The 12,804-nt window shown below is 43.1% G+C and overlaps 1 protein-coding gene across 1 annotated transcript in view; it reads left to right on the plus strand.

The window, feature by feature from the left end:
• Smc1a (structural maintenance of chromosomes 1A) overlaps window positions 1-7,449 on the plus strand; it is a 60,592-nt gene extending 53,143 nt beyond the window's left edge. Inside the window, exons 24-25 of the mRNA XM_070040434.1 lie at window positions 84-194; window positions 626-7,449. Of these exons, the coding sequence (XP_069896535.1) occupies window positions 84-194; window positions 626-709 (195 nt within the window). The 3' untranslated portion in view covers window positions 710-7,449. The remainder of the gene's footprint in view (window positions 1-83; window positions 195-625) is intronic.
• Window positions 7,450-12,804: the final 5,355 nt, after the last annotated feature.

Consider the following 12,804-nt stretch of genomic DNA (forward strand, 5'->3'; position numbering starts at 1 on the left):
CCCCCTCTACCTATTAGTTCTGATGGAAGACACAGGAGTGTTAGGGCTTGAGCCCTGCTAAGTGCCTGGTGGCCCTCCCACAGGTGGCAAATTACATCAAGGAGCAGTCAACTTGCAACTTCCAGGCCATTGTCATCTCCCTGAAGGAGGAATTCTACACCAAGGCTGAAAGCCTCATTGGAGTCTATCCTGAGGTAGGGCGGGCCTGGCTCAGGAGCCAGTCCCATTCTCTGCCTAACTCCCCAAGGCAGGAAGGGAAATATTCAGTGAAGGGGCAAGGGGTGGCAGAACATTAGGAATCAGGTCCTGAACAGCCATCTGGGCTTCTTGGAGTCCTGCCCCAGCAGATTAGCCAACCCTTTCAGGCAGGGCTGTTCCATTTGGGGATAAGCAGAAAGTCCAGCAGAGGCAGCCAGGCAGTGGAGAACGGTGAATACAGAGGCAAGTAGGGAGAGAAGGCACATGGGACCAAGCACACACTCTCATATCCAGAGAGAACCATTGCCTGGGCTTTGGGAAAGCATGTAGGGAGGAGGGTTTGAGGCCCTTGTCCTGGGGCTCTCGACCCCTCTTAATTCTCTCCTTACAATTGTATTTTTCTTTTTTTTTTTCCTTCCTCCTTCAGCAAGGGGACTGTGTGATCAGCAAAGTCTTGACCTTCGACCTCACCAAGTATCCAGATGCCAACCCCAACCCCAATGAGCAGTAACAGTACTGCCCTCTCACCCTAAATGGATCCCTAAGCCTCCCCCTCCCAATCTCTGGATAATTTAGATCCCAGTCTTCCCCTACCTCCTGGCCCCTTTGTTGTAGTCATGGGATTTAGGTACAGCTATCAAACACAAAGAGGAACAGAGGTGATGTTAGGTCTATCTGGAGGCAAATATCCTGAGCTACAGGGAACATCCTAGCCTCTGAAAGGAGGTGCTGAGCTGAGGTAGCTTAAGTTGAACAGGGCCATCTGTCCATCATCCCATCCTTTCCTGGACCTCTCCCTCTTTACCCATCATCATAGATCTCTTGGGCCCCTTGACCATAGTGTGTGTGGCGGTGTATATGTGCGTGCGTGCGTGCGTGCGTGTGTGTGTGTTTGCAAAATAAGTCATTTGAGACCTGTTTTAGAAGGAACCTAGGATGAATTTGATTCAAAGAGAGCTTAGGATGACAGCACCCCAGATATGGGCAAAGGTACTCAGGACCTCATAAGAGTCTTAGGCAGTCACCAGGCAGTCATTCATGTTCTTGTTCATTTGTTCATGTGTTCTTCAAACCCATACTGTGCATGCTATTTGTCAGGCTCTATGCTTCAAATACTGAGTTGAATCAGACACAGTCTCTGTCTACCTGGTATGGAGATGCGAGTGTGTCAATAAATTAGTGTGGTTAGCCAAATCTCATAAGTACTTTGAGAAGGGGATGATCATCTCCAGCTTCCTGGAGAAGGTCATGTTTGAGCTGGACCTTGACAAATTGGTAGGATTTGATCAGGCACTAGGAGCAGAGCATGGCTCTGTAGACAGAAAGTTATGAGCTCCAGTCCCTCTTCTTATCACTAGTTTGACACTGGCCCTTCTGTGCCTCAGTTCCCTCATCTGTAAAATGGGGCTAAAATATTACCTACCTCATAGAATTTGATGATGTCAAGCTCCTCACTGGAGGCCTTATCTGTGTATGGAGCCCACTAGAATACAACCTTCTCATGCCTGGACTCCTGAGGAATTCTGTTAGAGACAGATGCCCCCCAAATCTGGGACATGCTGATTTCCCTGGTTACTGGAAAAGTTCCAGGGTGCTAGTAGGGTTTACCTGGTAAGTGGAAGGCCTGAGGAAACCTATAGCTTCAACCATATATGATAACTCGGTGCCAGGTCCCCAACCTGGGTCGTAAGGAACTAGGGGAAGAGATAGCCCGGCCCATATCCCAACCTAAATGTCTAAGTTCGTGCGTGCGTGCGTGCGTGCGTGTCTTCACCAACCTGGGCTGTAAGGAACTAGGGGAAGAGATAGGAGATAGCCTGGTCCATATCCCAGCATAAATGTCTGAGAGAGAGAGAGAGAGAGAGAGAGAGAGAGAGAGAGAGAGAAAGTGTGTGTGTGTGTGTGTGTGTGTGTGTGTGTGTGTATGTACTAGGGGAAGAGATGTCTAAGAGTGAGTGTGTGTGTGTGTGTGAGTGTGTGTGTGTGTACTAGGGGAAGAGATGTCTAAGAGAGTGTGTGTGTGTGTGTGTGTGTACTAGGGGAAGAGATGTCTAAGAGTGTGTGTGTGTGTGTGTGTGTGTGTGTGTGTGTGTGTGTGTGTGTGTGTGTGTGTGTGTGTGTGTGTGTGTGTGTGTGTGTGTGTGTGTGTGTGTGTGTGTGTGTGTGTGTGTGTGTGTGTGTGTGTGTACTAGGGGAAGAGATAGGAGATAGCCTGGTCCATATCCCAGCATAAATATCTATGTGTGTGTGTGTATGTCCTCACCAACCTGGGTTGTAAGGAACTAGGGGAAGAGATAGGAGAGAGAGAGAGAGAGAGAGAGAGAGAGAGAGAGTGTGTGTGTGTGTGTCCGTCCTCACCAACCTGGGTTGTAAGGAACTAGGGGAAGAGATAGGAGATAACCTGGTCCATATGTCTGTCTGTATGTGTGTGACCTCAGCCCCATTTCTGGCTTTTTCTGCATATGTGGTGCTGAGGAATCGAACCCAGGGCTTCATGCATGCAAGGCAAGCGCTCTACCGCTGAGCCACCTTTCCAGCCCTCTAAGTTCCTTTTTAGAACTGTCTTCATTAGTGGTAAGGACTATGCAGAGGTGGCAAAGCCTGGTGTCATAAATTCAGCCTCAACACATTCAAATATGTTATCACACTTGTTTTAGTGTAATCTGTATTTTGCTTTTTTGCTTTTTAAAAATTAAATCAGGGTTAGGGAAGTTGCTCAGTAGTAGAGTGAATGTTTAGGGTGAGGAGCCCTGAGTTTGATCCTAGTACCCCCTAGAAGAAGTTCTAATGATACAATTTTCTTTAAGAAATTGGATTGTTAGAGATAAAAGTAGCCTCATTTGACTGCTTACCACTCTCACCTGTTCTTTTACTTTAAACACCTGTTTATTGTACTTTATTCTAGACTTTAATATTCATACACAGGTTGATTCTCTAAAAGTATTGTGTGTAATGCAAATGCTACTTTGGAGTTGTTCACAAATTTGCTTTCTTTGCTTAATAGTGTTTTTGAGACTTATGCATGTTAAGATCAATGCATCCTCTTCAGTCATGTGTCGTTTCTATAATGTGACAATATCATGTTACCATTTCTCTTGTGTATATTGACTATTTTCAATTTCCTATTACAAAGTACTACATAGGAGCAGCCCTATATCTCTGAATTTGTATGTATGAAAGCTTACCTAGGATTGATTCCTAGAAGTGAAATTTGCATAGTCATAGGATATTTATATATTGGTTCCTAATAGATATTTCCAAATTACCCTTCTGTCCTATTTACTCAGTGTTTTCCCCAAGATGATCCAAAGTCTAACAGTATCCATCAACATCAATTTTTTTCTAAAGTAGTGACATCCATGAAATCAAGGATTTGATGTGCTAATTATGTGTTTTCTAATACATATTAAAGAATATAGCTAAACAAAAGAAGTTTCTTTGCAGTCAGCCAAAGAAGTCACATGAAGCCAGTGGTACATGTGCCATAATTTGGCAGATGCTGGCACAGTTTGTAGAAACTTGGGCAAATTACTTCACCTGTGCCTCAGTTTCTTAATTTTATAAAGGAGATACTAGAGACCTACCTTGGAACAGTGAAGAGAAGATAATGTATAATGTATTTGAAGCCATTTGGCTGTCATATCTAAACCACAGCTTTTGTTTTTGTCTGTCATGGGGCTTGAAGTCAGGGTCTGGGTGCTGTCTTTGTGCTCAAGATTTAGCACTCTACCACTTGAGCCACAGCACCACTTTTTGGAGATGAGTCTCACAGGGAATTTTCTGCCTGGGCTGGCTTTGAACCGCAATCCTCAGATCTCAGCCTCCTGAGTAGCTAGGATTTATAGGTGTGAGCCACCGGTGACTGGCTAGACCACAGCTTTGTAAATATAGAGCTTGCTATTCATCTCCTTTAAAAATGAGAAAACTGAAGCCCCAAAAGAGTTAAGTGACCTACTTGCCAGGTATAAGTTTGAAGCCAGGTCTTCTGATTAATTCTATTGCTTTTTCCATTATAAAAGTGTTTCTCAACATTGGCTATACATCAGAATCATTTATGAGTTTTTTTCTTTTTCAATAAAACAGTAGGTACACTTATTTGAAAAAATAGTATAGAAGGGCTTAAAGTGAAAAGCAGCAGTTCCCTGTTGCACCCCCACATCAAAGGATGTGGCACTCTTTAAAAATGTATTGCTCTCTGGTCCTACCTCTGGAAATCTGATTCAATAGGTATGGATAATAACCCAGATAATTAACCCCCTACCTCACAGGATAGATAAAAATTACATGACATACCTTGGGCTAAGGCCCTGGAGCATAGGAAATAATGCCACAAAGGAGCTTTGAGGACTTAATTATTTAGGCTCATGGAGGTGAGATGATTTGTCAAGAGATTCCAGAGGCAGGGCCTAGAAGTACTTCCACCTGGATCTCCTTAGTGCTTGCCCACTGTTCTGTTTCCCATCTTCTGTCATTGCAAGGCAAAATGTCAGGGAAGGACAGACATCATGTGTTTCTAAGGGCAAGTAGAATCCCTATGGCTTGTTGGAAGAACTAACTAGGTTGACTCCCTTAGACTCTGGATCCAGTTACTTTGATCTCTAGAGCATTGAAAAGTACTCCACAATAGTGTCTTTAATTGGGCCTTTTACTCTGGAAAGAAGTGTTGCACACCAGGAACACAATAGTAGTCAAATCTTTATTCTGCCTTTGACAAGCTCATTGTCTTAGTTGGAGAGGAATTCGTGACAGCTGTTACCCATACCGTGTAATCAGCTCTGCTAGAGGCCTGGCAGGGGCATCTTAGCTTAGGTAAGAAAGGCATTCTTTAGAGGTTGACATCTGAACTGAAATTTGAGAGACTACCGAGGAATTTGCTAGATGAAGTAGGGAATTCCAGATGTGGGAGCAGTATTCACAAAGACCTGAAGACTAGAAACAAAACAATTTAGGAGTGCTGAAGCATAAATTTTTTAGAATAGGGGAAGAACAGCAAGAAAAAGCCAAAAGTAGTGAGGAACCAGGTTGTAAGAGGGTTAAGTTCCTGGCTAGAGTTTAGATTTACTAAAATCAAACAGTGTGGTTTTCATACTGTCTACATCAGAAGAAACATGGCCATTGTATGCTCCAACATCAGTAAACATTTAAATGGGGTTGGGTGTCAATCTTAAGTACTTATAAAGATTGCCATTTGACTACTGCGTGGCAGGTTTAACAACCATAGCTTGAAGGCAGGGAGGGATCTAAGAGAGAGAGCTTTAGATCAGATACGGATTTAACCCATTTCTGGCCAGCTAGCCCAGGTGAGAATGGATTAGGTTAGATGTTCATGGTGTGTGCACTTGGGCCTGCAATTTCTCTTAATATTCAACCTCTCACTATTGTATTTGCTTATTTTATCTCTGAATAAGTGTAAGCATGACAGCACTAGGCCTGGAGATACTAACATACCCCTGTAATGAGTCCAGTGCCTGACACAACAGGCATTTGGTTTTTCTGAATGAATGAATGAATGCATGAATGAATGTATTTGTGAGGAAGAGAATGGAGATGGAGATTAGGAGACTTGAAAAGACGGACAAGGGCAGTAGGAATAAATTGGAGGTGACAAGCTTTGAGCTATTAAGATGGTGAACTGGACTTGAATGTAGAGGGTGACTGGGCAGAATGAATACACAAACAGCCGAGATCCTTACCCCTATCCCCATTGTCTCTCCTCTTTCTCTTCCTCATCTGTCTCTGAATTAGAATCTCCTAGCTTCAGCACCCAGAACCCCTCTGTCAATTTAAACATTCTGTATGTTATGTGATCTCTACTCCCCAAGCCCCAGTTACTGATTCATCCAGTTCAATAAATCTTGGCTCAGTACCTCCTGTGTGATATGAGGCTCTATTCAAGCTAGGAGTCCATCTCCCTCTTACCTCAAGAGATGTTGAGGGCTCTCCCAGGTAAGACATATCCCTTATCCGATAATATATGGTAAGGTACCTGGAAAGTCTGAGACTGCCCAACTCCCTATCTGAGGCCCAGGGAAAGTATTAACTTCCTCAGGTCCCACTGCTAGGCAGTTTTGGAGCCAAGACTGGAACCCAAATTCTCTTTCTATCTCCTCTAGAACTTTAATCTATTTCATAGCAGGCATAGGTGATCAGGGAGGTGAGACATAGATTGAACCTTGAAGGTCAGTATACTGGAATAGTCAAGACAAGATGCCAGTTACACCACCACCTCCTGGAAATGCTCAACAAGCCTACCATACTTGCAATCCCTTCTAAAGGGTTACTTTAACATAATTTGCTACGCTCTGTACCATGTGACCTCACTGTCCTGACCATAGATGGCTAGATTGGGATAGCATCTGATTCATGGCAACTGATCTCTAGTCTGGCCAGCAGCCTATTAGGTAGTTGCTTACCACTGTAAGCAACATATTAGGTAGACTGTGTATATATCACCCACTTCATAGGGGTGATATATATCTAATGGTAAATGCATGAAACATCATTCAGGAAGCTAAATGTGGTTTTCAGAAGAAGTGAACTGCTGATTATAGAGTATATTAAGACAGAAGGTAGTTAAAAGGTGTCCAGAAACTTAAACAACAAATGCAGAGGTAAAGCTGTAGAGATCTTAAGTCATTCAATATTTGTGCCATGAGGTCATGGGGCCACAAGGTAGCAGAAGCTGTGAAACTAAAAGGCAACAGTGGGCTGGAAGGATGGAGAAGCTATGAAGCAATAAGAGCCATGAGGAAAAGAAACCATAAGACAAAACATGGGCAATCCATGAAGCAGCAGAAGGCTTAATAGACAAGATCCATGAGGCAGCACAACAATGAGACAAGTACCACAAGGCAACAAACCACGTGGCAGCAAGGCAACAGGAAGGGAAGAAGCAGCAGGAGTTCCAAAACAAGAGGAAACTACAAAGAATCCTAAAAGCCAAGAAGCTGCAGGAGCCAGGAGGCCTAGCAACTGTGAGGCAGCAAACATCATGGGCTAGCAATGAAGCGAGCAGAAAGAAGTTAGTCAGCAGTAGGAGTATAAATGCAGCAAGAAAGTAGTTGAGTCACCATTTTGGGAAGCACTAGAAAAGGGGCAACAGATGCCTTTAGCTGAGGGTGACAAGATAAACCAAGTTTTAGAGCTGCTTTGGATCATGAACCATTTTCAAGTTTTTGGTCTTCCAGGAAGCTGCCTGTATAACTCTTCTCTTATTTCCTTTTGAGTACTTTAATAAATCCCAATCACTAACCTGATTGTGTCTTTGTTTCTTGTAACCTGAAAGAGATTAGCACTGGTATGCAATTTAGATGAGGTAGGAATTTATTTTTTTTTCTCTTATGATTTCACTGGCACTTGCACCTTACATGCAATTACTGGTTTTATTTTCCTCATGTCTAATCATGTGCTAACTCATAACTGATTGGCTTGTATACTTATGCATCAATATCAGCATTTACTCAGTTCATTTGTTCTTTCCTATCTTCACTCACATCATTTTTTTCCATCCATTTGTTCTACAAGCATATGTTGAATATTTTCTGCATGTCAGTCATTTTTATGGAAAATGTACTCCCTACCCTCAAAGAATTCAGTTAGGGACTCAAGTGCTCTAAATGTGACAGCTGATAAAACAGCAGCCTAGATGAGACATATGGGAAGCACTGGAGGGTTCTTCCTGGGGTGGGGTGGGGTGGGTGGTCTGGAGGAATTAGGATGCCTTAATAGAGGAGGGAATACTTGAACTGAGTCTTCAAAGGAATTGGTGTTCACCATGTATGAAGGAAAGAACATATCAAGCAAAGGAGCTGCCTAAGCAAAGTTATGTGAAGAATATGGAAGTATAAGGATTTTAGAGGGAACTTAGCATTGTTCCATGCAACAAAGCCTAGTTTTAATCCTATAAGCAATAGGAAGCTGTAGGAGGGTTTCAGGTAAGGAAATGGCAGGTGTATTAGGAATGTCATTCTGGTAATTAGTGCAAAAGAAAGTTGGGGGCATTAAATACTGGCCTAATTTTTTTTTTTTTTTTTTGGTCATGGGGCTTGAACTCGGTTTGAGCCCTGTCCCTCAGCTCTTCAGCTCAAGGCTAGCGCTCTACCACTTGAACCACAGAGCCACTTCCAGTTTCCTGGTGGTTTATTGGAGATAAGAGTTTCACAGCCTTTTTATTTTTGGCAGTCGTGGGGCTTGACCTTTGGGTCTGGGTGCTGTCCCTCAGCTCTTCAGCTCAAGGTGAGTGCTCTACCGCTTGAGCCACAGTGCCACTTCTGGTTTTCTAGTGGTTTATTGGAGATAAGAGTCTCACGGATGTTCCTGCCCGGGCTGGCTTTGATCTGTGATCCTCAGATCTCAGCCTCCTGAGTAGCTAGGATTACAGGCATGAGCTACTAGCGCCCGGCTGAATTTCACAGTCTTTCCTTCCCGGGCTGGCTTTGAACCACAGTCCTCAGATCTCAACCTCTTGAGTAGCTAGGATTAAATATTTGAAGAGGCATGACTTAGGACTTCTGGAATCTTGAGAATGGAAAGAAATTCTACCAGGGGAACAAGATTTTTGAGCAGGTAGAATTACAAATAAGATTTAAAGGGAGGATTCAAATGTGGGGATGAAGGGTTTTCCAAGATTGGGAGACAAGAAGTGGGGAATAAATATGCCCTATTGGGGTTTATGGGTATTGCAGTTTCTAGCAGGGAGTGTAGTTACAGGATTAGCAGGCTGTAAGTCTTCCTAAATACTATATTCCAATGACAGATATGGGCAAGGGGAGTTAGGGAAGAGGAAAGGGATAAGGCATAAGTGTCCTTTTTGTGCTTTTAAATATTTTTTTCAAATGTTCATTTAAAAAGAATGCATACATATTATTAAGGAGACTCATCAGTGCAAAAGTATAATGAAGAGTCCACCGTCCCACACATCTACACCTCCACTCTCACTTTTGGCTCCCACTTTCAGTTATTTCTTGTAATTGTTAATCTCCATACTTAATATTTGTTGTGTGGCCATTTTTTTACCTTTTTTTTTTTATTGTTGGTTGTGGAGGCTGAACTCTGGGTACTGTCCCTCCACTCTTCAGCTCAAGGCTAGTGCTCTCCCACTTGAGCCACAGCACCCCTTTCTGCTTTTTTCTGCTTATGTGGTGCTGAGGAATCGAACCCAGGGCCTCATGCATGCAAGCAAGCACTCTACCACTGACCCAGCTTCCCAGCCCCTGTGACCATTTTTTTTTTAATTGCCAATTTCAGACATTACACATGGAAGTTCTCTGTGGCACATGAGAATTCAGATATTTTTTTCCTATCAGATAACATTCAAGTAGCACCTTTATTTTTTTGTTCTATGAGCAAGAGACTATCATGACCAAAATTTTGTTTGATAAGAAAATATTCTTTGCCGGGCGCTGGTGTCTCACGCCTGTAATCCTAGCTACTCAGGAGGCTGAGATCTGAGGATCACGGTTCAAAGCTAGCCCGGGCAGGAGAGACCATGAGACTCCTATCTCCAATAAACTACCAGAAAACTGGAAGTGGCGCTGTAGCTCAAGTGGTATAGTGCTCGCCTTGAGCTGAAGAGCTGAGGGACAGTGCCCAGGCCGAGTTCAAGCCCCACGGCCGACAAAAAAAAAAAAAAAATTCTTTCATTAGCCCCCTTTCTTACCATTAGCCAACCAACTTCTGTCCTCTGCCCTTTTTTTGCTGGTCGTGGGGCCTGAACTCTGGGCCAAGGCACTGTCCCCTCAGCTCTTCAGGTCGAGGCTAGAGCTCTACCACTTGAGCCACAGTGCCACTTCCAGCTTTTTCTGCTTATGTGGTGCTGAGGAATCGAACCCAGGGCCTCCATGCATGCAAGGAAAGCACTCTACCACTGAGCCACTTTCCCAGCCCTGTCTTCTGCCCTTTTATAGTAAAAGCTGATAACATTAAATTATATTCTGTAATCATGATTGATGTTTTTGTATTTTGTCGATGATCCTAAAAGTTGGAAAAGCAACAAACAGCTATTAATATTAACATGACTAGTATGCTTCCTTCTAGAAGTAAATGTAATAATTCTTCCTTGTAGTAAATATTTTTCCTGATTTTTTAACTCCTTTTCCCCTCTGTTACTGTTTTATCATATATTCCTTTTTTTTTTCTTTTCAAAGTCTCCATTACACTAAAAATTCCACTAATAATCCCCTCCTAGGTCTCTCTTTTCTCTTTTTTCTTCTTTTCTTTTTTCCAGTCCTGGGGCTTAAATTCAGGGCCTGGGCATTGTCCCTGAGCTGCTTTTGCTCAAGGCTAGCATTCTACCACTTATGCTACAGTACCACTTCTGGCTTTTTCTGTGTATGTATGAGGAAGTGAATCCAGGGCTTTTTTTTTTTTTTTTTTTTTTTTAAATTGTGGGGCCTGAACTCTGGGCCTGGGCACTGCCCCTCAGCTCAAAGCTCAAAGCTAGCTCTCTACCACTTGAGCCACACTGCCAGTTCTGGCTATTTCTGCTTATGTGCTGCTGAGGCATTGAACCCAGGGCCCCATGCATGCTAGGCAAGAACTACCACTAAGCCACATTCCCAGCCCCACAGCACCATTTCTGGACTAGTTGCTTTCTAAGACTTAATACACAAGCTATCATTTTTAGATTCCCTTCACTGCTTTCTGTAATTATATTCACTATTTACTAGTTGCAAAAAAAAACAAAAAACAAAAACATGGGCTGGGAAGGTGGCTCAGTGGTAGAGCGCTTGCCTTGCATGCCTGAGGCCCTGGGTTCAATTCCTCAGCACCACATTAACAAAAAGAAAAAAGCTGGAAGTGGCGCTGTGGCTCAAGTGGTAGAGCGCTAGCCTTGAGCTGAAGAGCTGAGGGACAGCGCCCAGGCCCAAGACTTCAGGCCCCACGACCGGACCCAAAAACAAACAAAAAAACAGAAAAACGTGCATTTTTTTGGTTGGTTGTGGGACTTGAACTCTGTGCTTGGGTGCTGTCCCTCAGCTCTTCAGCCCTACCACTTAAGCCACAGCACCTTCTAGTTTTCTGATGGTTAATTGGAGATAAGGTCTCACTGATATTCCTGCCCAGGCTGGATTTGAACTGCGATCCTCAGATCTCAGCCTCCTGGGCATTGGTGGCTCACACGTGTAGGTTACAATTACATGGGCAAAGTAATGAGTTGCATTTCGTATCAAGCATTGTTGCCTCATCCTTTGTTTCCCCTTCCCATCCCTTCCCATCTCCCCCCCTACTCCTCTACCCCCCCACACCACCCCCCTACCCCTGTAGTCAAAATTTTTGTTTTGATTATTTCTCCCCTTTTTTTGGCCAGTCCTGGCACTTGAACTCAGGGCCTGAGCACTGTTCCTGAGCTTTTTGCTCAAGGCTAGCACTCTACCACTTGAACCACAGCCCTAATTCCTTTCCCATTGTTTTTGATAGGAAACATCTTGAAGTAACTTTCTCAGAAAGATTGCCTCCCCAACTCCTCCCTCCCCTCCCAAGTTGTAAAGTTCGTTTTCAACAGTGTCTTGTACATTTCCTTGTAACAGTGAGTCAACCTGTATCCTTATTTCAGCATTTTGTTATTTCCCTTCCCCTACCAAATTAGAAAAATGTACATACAAGATGCAGGGCACCGAAATCAAATACAGTGAAAACAGGGGTAATACCATGGGGGGGAGAACATAAAAAAGAAATAAAAAAAAATCACGTAGTATATTATAAGTACATAAAAACAACAGCAACAAAGATAAAACCTCTTTTGTTCCTATCTTGGGGTTCATTTCACTTAGCATCATCTTATATGGTCATATGTACATAGCTTTTGACCTTTTCTGCTTGTCCTAGACATATACTAGTTATTGCAAATAAGGGAATTCATGGGACTTCTGTTTCTTTGGGCCTGACTTACTTCATTTAATATAATTTTTTTCCAAGTCTTTACATTTCCTAACAAATGGGGCAATGTCATTCCTTCTGATGGAGGCATAGAATTCATTCATCTACTGAGGGGCACCTGGATTGGTTCTATATCATAGCTATGGTGAATAATGCTGTGATAAACATAGTTGTGCTTTTAGTATGGTCTTGTTTGTGATCGTTTGGGTAAATGCCTACAAGTGGGATTGCTGGGTTATAGGGGAGCTCTATAGGGGCTGGGAAGGTGGCTTAGTGGTACAGTGCTTGCCTTGCATGCATGAGGGCCTGAGTTCGATTCCTCAGCAGCACATAAGCAGAAAAAACCAGAAGTGGTGCTGTGGCTCAAGTGGTAGAGTGCTAACCTTAAGCTGAAGAGCTGAGGGACAGAGCCCAGGCCCAGAATTAAGGCCCATGACCAACAAAAATACAAACAAAAATAAAAATAGAGGAGCTCTATGTGTAGTCTTTTGAGGAAACTCATACTGCTTTCCAAAGTGGTTGGACAAGTTTATACTCCCAACAACAATGCAGTAGGGTTCCCTTTTTGGCCACATCCCCTCCAGTGTCTGTTTTTCTTAGATTTCTTCATTATAGCCATTCTAACTGGGGTGAGGTGGAATCTCAATGTTTTGATTTGCATTTCTTTTATGGCTAGAGAAGTTGAGCATCTTTCATATGTCTATTGGCCATTCTTTTTTTTTTTTTTTT

Source organism: Dipodomys merriami, unplaced genomic scaffold, assembly GCF_024711535.1.
Source record: "Dipodomys merriami isolate MVZ:Mamm:240054 unplaced genomic scaffold, mDipMer1.0.p SCAF_3, whole genome shotgun sequence".
In the NCBI taxonomy this organism is placed as follows: domain Eukaryota; kingdom Metazoa; phylum Chordata; class Mammalia; order Rodentia; family Heteromyidae; genus Dipodomys; species Dipodomys merriami.